This window comes from Battus philenor, unplaced genomic scaffold, assembly GCF_028537555.1.
Source record: "Battus philenor isolate CCGP_79_NKW_IND1 unplaced genomic scaffold, ilBatPhil1.0.hap1 SCAF_30, whole genome shotgun sequence".
NCBI classification, from domain to species: Eukaryota; Metazoa; Arthropoda; class Insecta; order Lepidoptera; family Papilionidae; genus Battus; species Battus philenor.
The window spans coordinates 2,985,211-3,001,428 of NW_027181694.1; the positions used below are offsets into that span (position 1 = coordinate 2,985,211).

The 16,218-nt window shown below is 36.3% G+C and overlaps 1 protein-coding gene across 1 annotated transcript; it reads right to left on the minus strand.

Annotated features, from left to right (window-relative positions):
- Positions 1-2,667: 2,667 nt before the first annotated feature.
- Positions 2,668-14,585, minus strand: LOC137927330 (protein artemis-like). Its single transcript, XM_068771122.1, has 5 exons — positions 14,531-14,585; positions 13,044-13,262; positions 5,975-6,134; positions 4,950-5,246; positions 2,668-3,693 (listed from the first exon to the last, which is right to left on the minus strand). The coding sequence occupies exons 1-5, from the start codon at positions 14,574-14,576 to the stop codon at positions 3,246-3,248; spliced, it is 1,170 nt and encodes a 389-aa protein (XP_068627223.1). The 5' UTR covers positions 14,577-14,585; the 3' UTR covers positions 2,668-3,245.
- Positions 14,586-16,218: the final 1,633 nt, after the last annotated feature.

Genomic DNA, 16,218 nt, shown 5'->3' on the forward strand with positions numbered 1-16,218 from the left:
ACGTACACGTGGCATCTTGCGAACAATAGCGGTACGACGAAGCCAGAGAACAAAGCATCGCATCGTCGTGACACACGTGGCCTAATTTGGGACTCCGGAGCGTAAACGCACCCGTGACAACTGCCATCTGTCACTACACCGCCTCAAAGAACTCGCACGCAATCAAACGATTGCAAATTTATTTAATTTTAAACTCAATCGTATTATATAATATTAAAAAAATAGTTTTTTTTCTTTAAAAAGTTGTGGAGTTCATTTGAACGCACCCAAATTTATTATCTATGAATGCATCTGTTTTTGCATGCCCCTTCTAACACTCGAAACATCTCGCCCTCTCTCTGACGCGCTGCGCTACCGAGCGGACGTGTCGCTTCAACCGCTGTTCAACAAAGGAAATACTTGTAACTCAGATTGAGATTTATTGTTCTGTGATATTATATTATAAATTTAACCATCCAGCAAGTGTTTTTCCTGGAAAGTGGCCTGTACTGACAACCACCCCTCACAGTTTTGGCACAGTTTGGACGAATGTTAAAGGTCTTGCAGAAATGTAAATTCAACCAATCCAGATTTAGTCCACCGGGTTCGTCCGTGTCCCGAAGAATTTTGAAATAACCTTTGTTTAGTTTTCTAGTTACCCTCAAAAGATTTATTGCTCCCGAAACATCTCCAAACTATCACACTACCACCACCATGTTTCACTGTTGGCACTGTACACGTTCCGGAAGCTTTTTCTTCTTTTGATCGGCGTACAAACACGCGTCTATTGGATCCGAAAATCTTAAATTTCGATTCACGACTCCATAGAACATTTTCCCATTGATCTGTAGTCAAATTTTTGTGTCTTTGCCCATTCTAATCTATTTTTCGTGTGTCAAATTGTTAATTTGGGCTTCTTGCAGCAACACATTCCTTTTAGACCCACATCCAAAAGTCGTCGTTTACCAGTTGTTACTGAGATGGGAGTTTCTCGCGTGCTATTCACTGTTGCATTAATTTGTGGCGCTGTTAGGCGTCGATTCCGTTAAGACAGAACTATGATGAAGCTATCCACTTGAGTAGTTGTGGTCTTAGGCCTGCCTGTCCTTTTTTTTGTCTGCGTTTGTCCCCGCTTCTTGTTCAAGAGTGTAGTGAACACCTTTGCAAGAAATTCTAAGCCTTGCTGCAATTCAACGTTCACTGTATCCTTCCTCTCGAAGCATACAAATAGTTCAAGCGTGATTGCTTGCGTTTTGCAATTTTCAAAAGAAAAATGCGAGAAAAGCTGTAGTAAGTCAAAGCTTTTTCCAGGGGTTCGAAACTGTTGAAATAGTCTTCAAGACCTTCGATTCGGTTTACATCTCCTCAATCGTGTCAAAACGGCGTCCCCACAATGGACTTTTAAGTTTTCTGAATAGCTAGATGTCGCACGGAGCCAAATCAGAGTAGTATACAGTCAGGGTACGAAAGATCTGAGGTAATTAAACCTTCTGAAAAACGGCTGTTCTGCCAATCTAGGAAAAAAATACCAGCCTGCCTAATGCTCGGGAGTTTTAAATGACAATTTTACCTTACTTTTTAAACGGTTTTATTTAGTTCGACCCGCATGGAATTTATTTGTTTATTTATTTGGGTCAAAATTAGAAGTTAAAATTAAAGCACCTTCCCGTTGTCAGATTGATCTGAAATTTGGTACACACATTTAATTTAGATGACAATACAATATAATAAAATCAATAACATTATAAACCTAAGATATCCGCCGATACAAAATGGCGAATTACATATTTTTCCTTTACTCCCTCAATATGGGTATCAAATGAAAAGGCTACACTAGTAAAACACGATGATTATGTCAAAATTTAAAATTCAAGATGGACGCCGTTTCATTATGGCGGACTAGGTACATATTTTTCCACAACCACCACAATATGGGTATCAAAAAACCGTTTAATTTAAAAGTTTTTTATATGTATTTATTTTATGTATTGGCATGTCAAATTGGGCATTATGGTACATATTTTTCCACAACTACCACAATATGGGTATCAAAACCGTTTAACTTAAAGGTTTTTTTACCGATTTTTATTTATCACAATATATATTGTCATTGTACCTTAAATTACTTTAAGTAATTTTTTGTCTTACAGAATATTATAGCACAATTGTATTGATATCACTATAAAGCTATACTTAATTATGCATATTATTAACATAAGATCATTTTTAGAGATTATGATAAACATATAACTCGGTAGAATTTATTATGTTTATTTTCCCATCTTTCAATATGAAGGTACCGAAAATTTTATTTTCTATCTACCCTACAATATGTTGGTTGGTTTATTTTGATGTAATTCGTACATGTAACGAATTACATCAAAATCAATATTTTAGTCGATTTAAAATTTCTCGTTTTATATGATTTTTATTTAAAATAGATTTATTATAAAAGAATTAAAAAAACAGACCTAATTTTATCCAGATATTAATTTGATAAAATTAAATTTTGACTAGATATAGACTGGTCGACAGTGTCGTAATACATAACAGCCAAAGAAATATATATCTAAATTATAGATTTGACAATTCAAGCCAAATCTATAAAAAAAAAACTACACTAGCGCCATCAATGAATTACATAGATAGTATGTTTTCAGCCTCTCCTTATTTTTAGGTGATAAGGCCGACTACAAGATATAGGCTTTCCCCAAAGATCGCCATGATGGGATCCATCTAGTAGGGCGCCTACCCCCCAAGTACCAGCTCGTGGTGACCACAGACGTACCTTTCGGTCCCAACGATCATTGGTTGCAGAAGCGAATTCTTCTGCTTGGTTCTTCTACGAAACTCCGAGCATAGTACTCTCCATTGCTTTCTGGATGACTTTTAAAGCCGTTCTTTCAAGGCTTTGTTATAAAGTCCATCGTAAGCTACCGCGTCTTACTGGTCTACTAATTAAGGAATTACACTCTATCTATTTTTTAGCAGCAAGCCCGTGAATGCAAAGGTGGGAAAATATGACTTTATATTTTTTTAATATCTTTTTCTTGCCAGGTAAAAATCTCAATGCATATAAAACGTAATAAAAAAAGTTCAGTTCAGCCAATAACAAGAGAGCGTGTCCGCACCAAATTAACCATGTAAACGCATCCTTAACTACCTTTGACAAACCAATAAGTTTTTAATCATCTATGAATATAAGATAACCTGAAATTTATGTTAAATGTGTACCTAAAAATAAAATAATTAAATTATTCCTTAAATCAAAATATCTTTTTCATAACGCCATCAACATGAGCCGTCTCGTATTGTTTCTTTCTTGCGTATGTCATTTTACTTTTAGGCGAAAGTACGAACTTCTTATCACTGCAACTAGTTGTGCCATCATCTACATATTTAAATGGAAAACCTTCGATTTTCATTGGATTGAAATATTTAACGAAACTCATCAGTTCACTACGCGAGCAGTGGGTTGAGAAGCATGCGTCTATCTTCGTCGTCGTCTCTGTCTCCGCCAGGCGGTTTATTGGTGCATCATCAGCTGTGTAATTCTTCCATTTGGCAGCGGTCAGATGAATATGAAGATACCTTTTATCATCTCTCAGAGAAATGCATTTCCCGTGATCGTTTGTTCCGAATTTATACATGCACAGATGTATCCTGGTTTCGCGTTCATTGTTTGTTATACCTGGTACCTGATCCTTTAATGTCCTGGAAGAAAAATAAAATGGATGCTTTAGTGATAATTTCGTTTAATCGCTAGAGACCTTGAGGTCCAAGCTGCCATCATTATCTCATCCCCTCCAAGACAATGCCACCCCCAAAAATTACAACGATGACCAGTCTTGCTTTGCACTAATCCCTATCTCTTCCCTCCACTTAGTAAAATGCTCCCACCGTCAGTTGCACGAGCGATGTACCCCTCCCTCTGTCACTTCAGATGTGAAATTTTTCAAACTACCTTCGTGACATAGGATCATCAGTTCTATCGTAAGGTGAAATAAATTTGTACATGACAAAAAATCTTATTCAATATAGACCTAACACAGTAACTATACAGCATTTACCTAATTCAACCTGATATACAGGTGTTCCACTTGAGGTATTAATAAAAAAACATAAAATTTAATTTAATCCCGCGAGAAATACTATCTCTTTAAAAGTATGGTATATATACCAACTGAAAATAAAACTACTTTTTGAAGTATTCCCAAGGGTAGTTCGAGACAGAATAAGAAATATAAAGGTTGTCTCCTTTACTCATTAATTAACTTGCAGGGATTTTTTCGTCACAAGTGTTTTCCTTGATTCTTCAACTTTATGTAATACATAATTCTAATAATCTATTTGCCACAGTGTCTTGTCTTGTCTCGTCTCTCTTGACATATTGAATTTAATTGAAAAAAAATAATTCAAAGAGGTTAATATTCATATTTGTTGTCTATATCCTTTAACTATTTACATCGAGTATACTCGTCAAAGCGAAACGAAATTGCACTAGAATTTTTTTAGTCTTGCAACTATTGCAACATATTGTAAATTGCAACCTTCGAAAAATAATAGTAGAGATTCCAGATATTGTTGTATATGCAAAGTAGCATTCATTGCCCTTATTTATAAAAGGCAGAAAATGTTACTATGTTTACATCGAGTATACTTGTCTTCGCTGGAGAATAAGTATCCAATAGAACAAATATCCAAAAAATAAATGGTTACAGAAATAATAAACAACGTAATGATATTGTATAAAATGATAATATGGAAAATCATTTTAGAACCTTGCTTACTTCGAACATTCAAATTGAAAAAATAAATTTAAATAACAAATTTTAGTGTGACCACTCTATACAGGGTGTTTGTAAATAGTTTTAAATAAAACTTTTTGACTTAACACGCTTTAAATCTTTCACATATACCAACCTGTATATTTGATTATAATTAAACTAACATATAACAGGTATTCTTACCGGTATAATGCCCATTTATCATTGTTCACATATACTTTCATTTTCAATCTCTGGTATATTTTGTTGAATAAAAATTCAAATGTGTATTTAGCGTACATGAATATAGAAATTGCATGATCATCGCTTGCTTTAAGCCATGTATCAATTTCATTTATCACTGAATCGACGGTGTCGCTTCTCTTGGCGAATTCTTCAAACTGACGCTCTATGAATGTAGTATCCACGTACATGGCGTCAATTCGTATTGGTTCGCCATTACTGTTGTGAAGTTTCGAGTATTTCGGAATATCATTGATTCTGAAAAAAAAAATCAAACGTAGTTGTTTTTAAACGGTTTTATTTAGTTCGACCCGTACGGAATTTATTTGGATCAAAATTAGAAATTGAAATTTAAGCACCTTCCCGTTGAAATTTGGTACACACATTTAATTTAGATGACAATAAATAATACAATAAACAATAAATAATTTTTAATATTTAAAATTGTGTATGTTACAGAAGAATTTTAGAAAGGCTAAAGTGGGTGGCCAAAAATCAATGGTTTAAGAAAATAATAAAAACTTAACGTGTTAAAAATGTTTTTAAATTTCGAATTACAAGTTAATATTAATTGTTTAATATCTGTCCCTGCAGGCTTTGTATTGTCGGAAGTTATTAACCTGTCACATTCCAAAATTAAAAAAATTAAATAACAAGTAAATATAAATTTATTAAACGTATCTTCTTCGTCTCCTCCCACTCCTCAAAACATAGGCCTCCCCCAAACACCGCCACGATGTTCAGTCGTAAGCTGCCTGCGTCCAGCCACTTCCCGGGACCCTTGCTATTTCTTCGGTCCACCTGGAGGGTAACCATTCGTGAACCTTTCCCTTCCAATCCCACTCCCACTTAGGAGAACTGGTTCGTCGAGCTTCGTAAGTAACCTTGGTTCTTCTCCAGATCTCATTTCCGAGCTCTCTTCACTTGCAGTGAATTATTAATGTTTTCTATGAACACTATAAGAGATACTATATAACCTAAATCACCTTATTCTGAAGTCTCCAGTGTACAAAACAGTTATTTTAGCAGTTTTAAAGAGAAACATGGTTGAACCGAAAGAATGTCCGGCAGGTATCAGAGTTACTTCCACCAACAGTTCCTCCAAACCCTTATCGGGCACACTGGGTAAGGTTATCAGTTCACCACCTGAAATGAAGTTGACAATCCAGTCATTAATGTCAAAGTCAAAGTTGTACAATAAAACAAATTAATTTCCTACAGGATCTGGGTGATTAGAGGTCTTCAAGCCATAGCTTCATGGGGCACGGGGGATTCTCAGAGTACCTGTATAGGTTTAAGCTCAAAGGGGCGACGTCAATGCGCATAACACCTGGTGGGGTAGCCGGTCCACGGACCGAAGGGGAGTGGAGATCGCAGCCGCCCTCGACCAACTGGGGGTGCACGTGATGAACCAGGGGTCTGAGCCGACGTTTGATACGTATCGGGGCGGTAAGCACTACTCCAGTCGCGTCGACATTACTGCTTGCTCGACCACCCTGCTCGACCGAGCGGTGGGCTGGAGCCTCGTGGACGACATATCCTCGTCGGATCACAGGGCAATTGTTAGTAGGGGCAGGCATTGGTCGTAGCGTTGCGGAAGCCGGACAAGGAGGACTATACGCACCCGAAATCCTACAGGCCCATCGGACTCTTGCCGATTCTCGGCAAGGTCCTAGAGAAAATGATGATCCGTAGGATCCGGTGGTACACTGCGCCGTATGTCAGCAGCCACCAATACGGCTTTATGCCGCAGAGGTGTACCGAGGACTCACTGTATGTCCTGATCCAGCATCTGCGAACTCGGTTGAAGGAGAAGGAGATCGCAGTGCTGGTATCATTGGACATAGAGGGAGCCTTCGATAACGCCTGGTGGCCTGCTATACGGTGCAGACTGGCAGAAACTCGCTGCCCCGTGAATCTGCGGCGCCTTGCCGACAGCTATTTTAGCGATCGCAAGGTGTCCGTACGGTACGCGGGGGCAGAGTGGGCCAGAGAGACCACCAAGGGGTGCGTGCAGGGATCCGTAGGCGGCCCAACCTTCTGGACCCTCCTCATCAACCCTCTCTTGGAGGAGGTGGTAAAGACCGGGACAAACTGCCAGGCGTTCGCAGATGACGTCGTGCTGGTCTTCTCGGGGCAGAAGGCCCAGGACATCTCGAGTCGGGCCAATGCCGTTCTCGCCCATGTTCATGAATGGGGAGTTAGGAACAAGCTGAGGTTCGCACCACACAAAACCAAGGTGATGGTGCTAACCAACAAGCAGAAGTTCGACTACCCATTACTGAGCATGGGGGGCGAGCCGCTTGGCCGGACTGGGGAGGTCCGGATACTAGGCCTCACAATTGACGATAGGCTCACGTTCAACAGTCACGTGAAGAACGTGAGCAAGAAGGCACAGGGCCTCTATCGTCAGCTGTGCAGGGCTGCGAAGGTATCTTGGGGTCTGAACTCGGAGGTGATCAGAGCGATGTATCTGGCGGTGCTGGAGCCGACGATTTTGTATGCAGCGAGTGCATGGGCGCCGGCGGCTAGGAAGCTGCTGGTCCGCAGGCAGTTGGACGCGGTCCAGCGGGGCTTCGCGCAGAAGATCGCGAGGACCCACAGGACCGCGTCCCTGCACTCGGCCCTTATACTTGCCGGGTTGCTTCCCCTGGACCTTCGGGTCCAAGAAGCAGCCCGCTTATTTGAAATAAGAAAGGGTCATTCCCGGCAGGTGGTAAGGGACCGAGACCTGGAGGTACCGGTCAGCTACCTGAGACTACCGCACCCGTCTGGTCAAGTTGGTGTGGAGTTCTCCTGTCTGGGGGAAAGTGCGGAGGAAGTCCGACTTGCCACCGCGGCTGCCGACTTGGTAATTTATACCGACGGCAGCCGCATAGAAGATAAGGTGGGTGCGGCGTTCTGCGTCAAGCGGGGCGCCGCAGAGCTGTACACAAAAAAGCTCAAGTTGGGCAACTTCTGCACCGTATACCAGGCAGAGCTGCTGGCTCTAGCTGAGGCAACAGGGTACGCGGCCGGCGAGTCAGCGCAAGCCTGCGCCATACAGAGCGACTCGCGGTCCGCCCTCGAAACTGTCGCAAGATCGGACACCCTCCATCCCTTAGCGTTAAGAGTGAAGGAGAACGTGATGAAAGCAAGAGAAAAAGGGAAGGATGTAAGGTTGTTTTGGGTGAAAGCGCACGCGGGGATGGAGGGGAACGAGAGGGCGGACCAGCTGGCCAAGGAAGCGGCCCTGAAGAGTAAAAGACGACCAGAGTACGAGAGATGCCCTGTTTCATTCGTCAAGCGGCAACTGAGACTGGAGTCGCTCGACGAATGGAACAGGAGGTATGTGGAAGGAACGACGGCTTCGGTAACGAGGATGTTTTTCCCGGACGCCGTCTCAGCCTACCGCGTGCTCCGCAGCATCGAGGTGGACGCGGTCTCGGCCCAGCTCTTCACGGGGCACGGGGGGTTCTCTGAGTACCTTCATAGGTTTAAGCTCAAGGAGGACCCCTCGTGCTTCTGTGAACCGGGCGTGGACCAGACCGTGATCCACCTTGTGGCCCGGTGTCCCGCATTCGGGGGACTCCGGTTCGGCTTCGAGTGCCGGTCTGGAATTCAAGTCAGGGAGGAGACAATACCCTCCCTGATCAGTGGCGAAAATAAAAAGACATTTTTATCCCTATGTCGAGAAATCGCAAAAAAAGCCATCGACAGAAACAAAACAAACATTGTGTAAAAAATATAAAACAAAATAAAAAGCTAGAAGAACAAAAATGTAAAATAATAGTATAAGATCAATGTTAAACAATGTTAAATAAAATTAAAATTATAAATGTAAAAAGGAGAAAAAAGGGAAGAATGTCAGACGAATAGAGCGAATGAGAAAGAAAGACGAAATGTAACATGAAAGATAGACAAGACTGAAAGATTATGTGAAGAACGATAGAAGAGAAAGACAATAAAAATTCTGTGAAAAAATTATATTAAAAGATTAAGTCCCTGTCCCACTCAAGATAGGGGTACGAGAGGCCCCCAATAGCGGGGGTCATTAAAAAAAAAAAAAAAAAGCTCAAAGGGAGTCCCTCGTGCATCTGTAACCCAACAGTGGACAAGTCCATGGTGTATGCAATCACTTATTTTACCGTGTATTGAGGGTTTAGAGTGGCCTGTGAACTTGTAGCTAGAGAGCTTTTGTTACAAGATCTAATTAAAATTAAGAAGATAATTATATAGTAAATGTGTATGTTATTATAGTATTGTATAAAATATCAAAAAAAAGGAAAAATTGATGGAAAGAAAAATAAAAATAGCCAATTGGAAATGTATATAATTGATGAATATAAATGAATATTTTCTTTATTCTTTCCCAGACAAGTGCAATCCAAATCAGTTTGATGTTTTTATTAATTATTGTATTACATTTATAATATGTATTATACCTTATCTATTATAAAAATATATGTTACATACTTATGTATGTATATATGTGTGTTTTGTATACGTTAACTACCCATTATTTATACTTCTACCTATTTCCATACTATGGTTGTCTGTAAGAGATTGCCTTGTGTGATAAGACCGCCCATTGTACTCTTTTGTATATTATTGTGAAACTAAATGTATCCTAATGTGTACAATAATGTTAAACAAAAAAATTAAATTATTGCTGTGAAAATTATATAAAGTATGAAGAATGAAAGAAGGCACAGAGAGAGAAATTGAGAAGGTTGAAAGAGAAAGGGGGTGAAAGGAAAGTTTGTAAAAAAATAGTTGTAAAATTTATAAGTCCCAAGAATAAGAAATGGGAAAGAGAGGCCCTAAATTAAAAAAAAACTGTGGCTTATAACAAATGTATTTTTTTTCTATATGATATCCTTTCTATTTAATGTATGATTGGTAAAGATAGTATGACATATAGTATACACCCACATGGCAGATATAACCTTGTCTATGTTATCAGAACACCCCGGATATTAACTGCTTCCAACCATACTTATTGGAAATCTATACAAGAAGCTATATCCGGTAACTTTAGCAAAGTTGTTTAGTTTAGTTAGTACCTCTAACTATGGCATGGATTTATGGTAGACTGTCCTATGCTGCAACCATTCGTGAGTCCATTCGAAATGGAACTTAGCAGTCATTTCTTCTGCGAGCTAAATGGCCAAATAATTGTCAATCTGCTTGGCTATGATGGTTACATTCATTCATAAAGTATTTAAATGAATGTTAAAAATTCTGTCTGCATCTGAACACTATGGTTAAGTCTATAGAACAACATCCCTGTACCTGAGTATTGAATAATATATTTTGAAAGATAAAAATGAGAAACAAGTTTCTCGCTGGTTCTTCTCAGCAGAACTGCCTTCCGAACTGGTTGAAGTGATTGTAACAACCTATTTAAATAATATGGTTTTAATATGTTACATAAGGCACAATATACTTAAGCTGCCAGTATACAAAACCAACTTGAGGTGAAACTTACTACTTCCAAAATCCATGTCCATATACATAGTAAGAAATTCTGGACCTTATTTATATATTTCTTTCCTCTTTATTACATTTTATTGGTTATATTTTTTATTACAAATATCTTGTAAGACTTTGTTCCATCTGTATATGCTATAAAGTTTATTAAGTAACTTTGTTCTGTGTAGGTTTTTAATTGTTTAGTAACTAGTTTTAATTTAATTTAATATTAGATGCTAGAAAACATATAAATCATTTCATAATTTCATTCACTCATATATAAAATACACAATACTAGAGGACTGGGACTTACAACTTTGCGAACATATGCAATGTAATTCATATAAGTATGTCACATATGCATTGCTTGCTACAGTTTCCAGAGGATGGGCAGCAGTATCCTCTGCTTACCATAATATCATACTGCTATCGCCATCCTGGGAAGGTTGGCGATACCTTCCCAGGATGGCGATTATGGTATGTATTTGGTAGAGGCCCATGCCTTGCTGTGAACCTCTATTGTCTGTAATAAAATCTAGTTAATAAGTACACAATCATTGTTAATAGAATATAGGTGTTTATTTTGTTGAAATGCTTTGTAAGTAAATAAATAAACATGATAAAGATAAAACTTAACAATTTTAAATTAGTTAAGAAAGATTATGAATAAATATTAATATTTATTCTTTATAACGATTTAAAAAATTACTTACAAATGGTGTTATAAAATAGATATTTCTCACTTTAATCTGTCTTTGATCTTAAATAAATATGATGAATTGTTATTGACATAACTATAAAAATGTGTAAATTGTTTAGCTTGTAGGCTTTTCAAAGCCCAACTTACTGTTCTTAGCTTGGTATGTTCCCAAGTGAACAACTAACCTGTGGGTTAACTGGTGTGGAATGATTTTACACTACCATTAATATTACTCTTTGATGAATCATTGCAATTTAAGTAATAATAATTATTTCACATATAATCACTACATTTGCAACATTACCTGAAGTGCGCTACCTTTTTTTTTAGTAACAGACAGGAAATCTTTAGGATGAGCACAGAATGCACTGCCCGATAGGGGAAATACAGGATTATGTGGAATTCTTACCCACTAACCTTCTAACTGCCAAGCTGTTTTGGCCATGACTTCCCCAGGTGCCAAATGGACATATCAAGTGTAGGCCTTCCTTATGTGAAAATTTGGGATCTTTACATTCTATGAATGAATATAACACATAACATATGTATATCATTATGTACTGAGACCGCCGGCGGCCATCATGGCACTTAAAGGCAACAGAGTACTCGGTGTGCCATGAGGTCGCCGGCGGGTCACGGTTTTGTAACACAGAAAACACGATAGGTTTTCAAAGCCAGCTTTGAAATATAAATAAATTGTGAATTGAATACAAAGAAGGGTTTCTATATACATATTCTAATGTAAATTTTATATAAAAAGTGAGGCCGCCCGCGGTCTCATTGGCACTCTTGGTAACCGCTTCTAAAACATGCTGCAAATCGTATACCATCGCGTGATCCAGTTGCTAGGTGCCTAACGAAGCTAATAATTACCGGAGGGTCGGAAAAAATAATATTCCTTAGATGTACAGATGAAAAATTATGAGGTAGCCGGCGGCCCTCACGGCACCTATTGTTGGGTATCGTCAAGTAGGCGACGGGCCTCATGGCACTTAAAAGACTAAAGCCCCTTCTGTGATTATCTTCTGTACCTTTGTGGAGGCCATGGGATCTCCTACAGCACTTGCAGCTGCCTTTAAGTACTGTGCCAAAACACATACCAGGAGGAAGCTGTGAGTCCCCCAGCATCCTTGCGGAGACTACCCAAGCTCTATTCTATCGAACCAGCACTAAAGGGTTGACACCGCAATCCCTATTACACCTTTTTATTAAACCCCATCTTGAATGTCTAAAAGTGTTGTCATATATTTTACAGAAGTGCCAAGTGCTTATCTAGTTAAGCTTCATTATTGTTAATTTATTTTTTAAAAAATAATGTCATAACACTATAGTTTTTTGACAGCATATGTGTTAAACTTATTGAGAGCCAATTTTTGTGGCTCTATTTCTAATGGAGAATATTTCCCCATTAGTATACATTAGAATCCTGGTGAGGACGAATTGTCCCCGGATCTGAAGTTAGAACTGAAACAATCAGAGTCCCCGGAGTTGATAAAGTTTTTTTCTCAGATTAAACATAATTATTAATTTATTTAGAAGATATGTCAACAACATTAACATTTACATTTTATTTACAATTATTATTATTATTAATGGACTCTGTAATAGGTTTACAATAAGACCCACTGGAATTGCACGAGCACCCATCTTCCAAAAACCTTAACAAGGTTTTACCTCTTCCTGAATGACATGCATGTTCCTTGATGATCTTTACTTAATGCTATGCTATTTTAACTTTTGATATATACCATTAAGGAAAACATTATAAAACACAACTTACTTATGTGCACTAAATATTATTTTTTTATTGTGTAGTACTTAAATTTGATAAATATGATAATCAGCAACAATGCTCAAATAATATTGTTTAACAATATGAATAGTAATCAAAATATACTCACTTCTACGCAATGGCTTCACAAAGTCCCTCAATTCTGATCCATTTTCATATTCAATAATGGATGCCGTTATTTCCGAAGTATATATAAACACATTGTTTCTTCTCAGATGATTGTAAAGGACACCTGTTTTCAAACCTTGAACATGATCCATATGATAATGACTTAGAAAAAATGCTCTGGCATTTACATTTTCTCCTTTAAAATTATCCACAGCTATTCCTGAAAGAAAAGCTATATGTTATTTTTTTTGTTACTATTGTTACTATTTCAGCTGATAGACATCCATGGCTGGACATCAACCTCCCTTAAAGATTTTTCAAAAAGACTGGTAAGAAATTATCTTAATCCAGCATCAATACAATACAATACAATCAATACAATACAATACAATCAATACAATACAATACAATCAATACAATACAATACAATCAATACAATACAATACAATCAATAACCTTAAAAAGGTTGTACGTCATCTTGTGGAAGGATATTCTATACATCACTTGCCAGTCCCATAATCTTCACTAAAGAACCTTAAAGGCCCAGTAACAACCTCATCTGTGTGCTACATATACACTGCCAATCCAACTTACCAGAATAGCATATTCATAAATAAAGTTTATTTTTTTTGTATCTAATCTAAAACAGCTTTATATAAATGAATCTCAACAACTCACCAGGAACCTCAGGTAGAGCTGTTACATATATTACCACAGATTAAGGCCGTCAAATTGTTAGGTTACTAAGAAATACACTCCAAAAATGTGAAATTCTTTTAAGCAATTTGAATTATAATCATATATTTATATATTCTCAATTTTCCTGCTCAAAGTATATATATATATATATATACCATTGCAATCAGCATTTTAAGCAAATATATATGTAATAATAGCATACTCCCAAACACTATAACATTACAGACAAGCATGCACCAATACTTATCACTGTTACATTGCTTAGATTCAATGATGGTTTGTTATTTCACTTCTCTTTATTGACAACTAAACTTATTTGCTAACTATATGATATATAACTGAAGTAATTACATGCATCCGGATTTTAAATATAATCACAAAAATTAAATATAAGCATAAAATTACCAATAAGTAATGGTGAAATACGTTTTCTTTTGCTTTATCATACAAATGAGTCTCTACTTTATCAATGTGGCATAATTGATACAATTTGTAACATACAAACTTGTGACTAGTAAATAATTTAATATTATTACATTATTTTTTATATTTGAAAATTGCAATCTATCAATCTCAATTAGCACTAGGCAAACACTGATATGGTTTTAGCAATACAAAAGCGAACAAAACTGGAAATATTATTCCTTCTATCCTGGATGTATATTCATTGTAACATCAAGCTCCATATAGACAAAATAGAAAATTTTACATGTAAAATTTTTACACGTATTATTAAACAGGAGCAAACGTACATACACCCATGATTTATAATACCATTGTACAAATTACCTGGAATTTCACAAATTTTTCCATGGAATGAACTATCACAAGCCATTGTGTATGAATAAAAAAGAAAACAAAAAATACGTGTAGTCAAATAACAAATTCGTATCGTATACTTATGAAGTGTCTTAACAAAATAGCCCGCGCAAATTTTCGTACCACAGACTATTAACATAACAAAGAATATTAATAAAAATACAGTGAACTTTATAATCCAATCCTGTATTTTTAAATTTTAAGAATAATTTTATATACAGTAATTAAAATTCCGAATATAATGTGTAATATGCTAGGTTTTAAATAATTAAAATAAAATTAATAAATATTTCTTAGTTACAATAAAATTACATTTTAGTTATAGCTTAAGCTCGTAAAAAGAAACCGCAAATGAAAAACCAAATTTCCTTTTTTAATAACATTAACTCCACAAAAACTCATCGTACCAAGCATACGTTGCTTAATTGGTAAGTATTTGTAAGTTAAAGTTTAGCACACAAAGTTGGAAAGTCTATGGAAAACCATAGAACCTTCCATGGATTTTATTATTGGACTGTAGGTCATTTATTTAAGCATTCATTCAGATATTTACATAAAAGTTTACTAATGTTATGAAATTGGGTAGGCAAACCTCGAACCAGTATATTTGATCCATATTTTTATAGTGTTGACCTTGCCTTTTAAAATTTAAGCGAGCTATATTGAAGTAGGATATACTCTATCCTTTATTAATGAATGGAAAAATTTTAACATGAAACGGAAAATGCAAAGGGAGTATACTTTGAAAATATTAATTGATTTTCGGAAAAATACCCGGCCGTAATGCAAAATCAATAGTTACTATTTATGTTCAGTGTTGCACATTAGTTTACAAAGTATGTTATCCAATAATTTTTAACTTTCTAAGCTATTAATTTACAATTTAATTTTGTTTTGAAAAGAATTTCAGAAAAACCTACGTTAATATTTTTTCTTTTTATTATTTTTGTAAGTAAAACATTCAAATGTGATAATGTAATTAAATATTTTTGTTTAATTTTTGGTAATGTTATCCATCACACTCACTTGCTATTTTTACTTGTGATAATTTGTTTATTTCCAATTAAAACATTCCGATATCTCAATAATTGAATTAGACACGAAAGTTCTCCTATGGCAACATTATCATTTAATGTCTGGGAACTACAACGTTCCTTATACTTATGGGGAATGTTCCCCAAGTATATTTATAAGTATCATCTGTTCTGCAATCGTAGTGCAGTTGTAATAAAAGGTTTCATGTTGTACAATGTTTACAGTTATTTAAATGGTTGAAATCACACGAGAGGTATGTAACTATTGATTATTGAGTAGATATTATAGTGAATAACGTGTTCATATTTCATTTTTGATGTATTGAGCATTGAAAACATTGTACTTGATATAATATTCATTGATGATTTTGTTTTTTGATTTTCGAACTTCTATTTTAATACAGTTCGTAAATAACTTCTCTTCTAGTTTATTAGTTAATTAAAAAGTTAACGTAAATATTATGAGTTTGGTAATATAGGTTATAAATAACCTATAGTAATTCTTTGTGTTAAGTGAAATTTTTATATAAGTAATAAGTCGTAATATACAGAATGATCTTTAAAGGAGTTAAAGAATAAAATGTAATGTATTGCTTAGTTTTCGGCATAAAGTAAGCTATTTCA

Coding starts and splice junctions, on each gene's coding strand:
- LOC137927330 (XM_068771122.1), bottom strand. CDS start 14,576: ATGGCTTGTGATAGTTCATTCCATGGAAAAATTTGTGAAATTCCAG. Junction 13,263..14,530: donor AAAAATTTGTGAAATTCCAG/GTAATTTGTACA, acceptor CTTTTCTTTCAG/GAATAGCTGTGGATAATTTT. Junction 6,135..13,043: donor TGTGAAGCCATTGCGTAGAA/GTGAGTATATTT, acceptor ACTTCATTTCAG/GTGGTGAACTGATAACCTTA.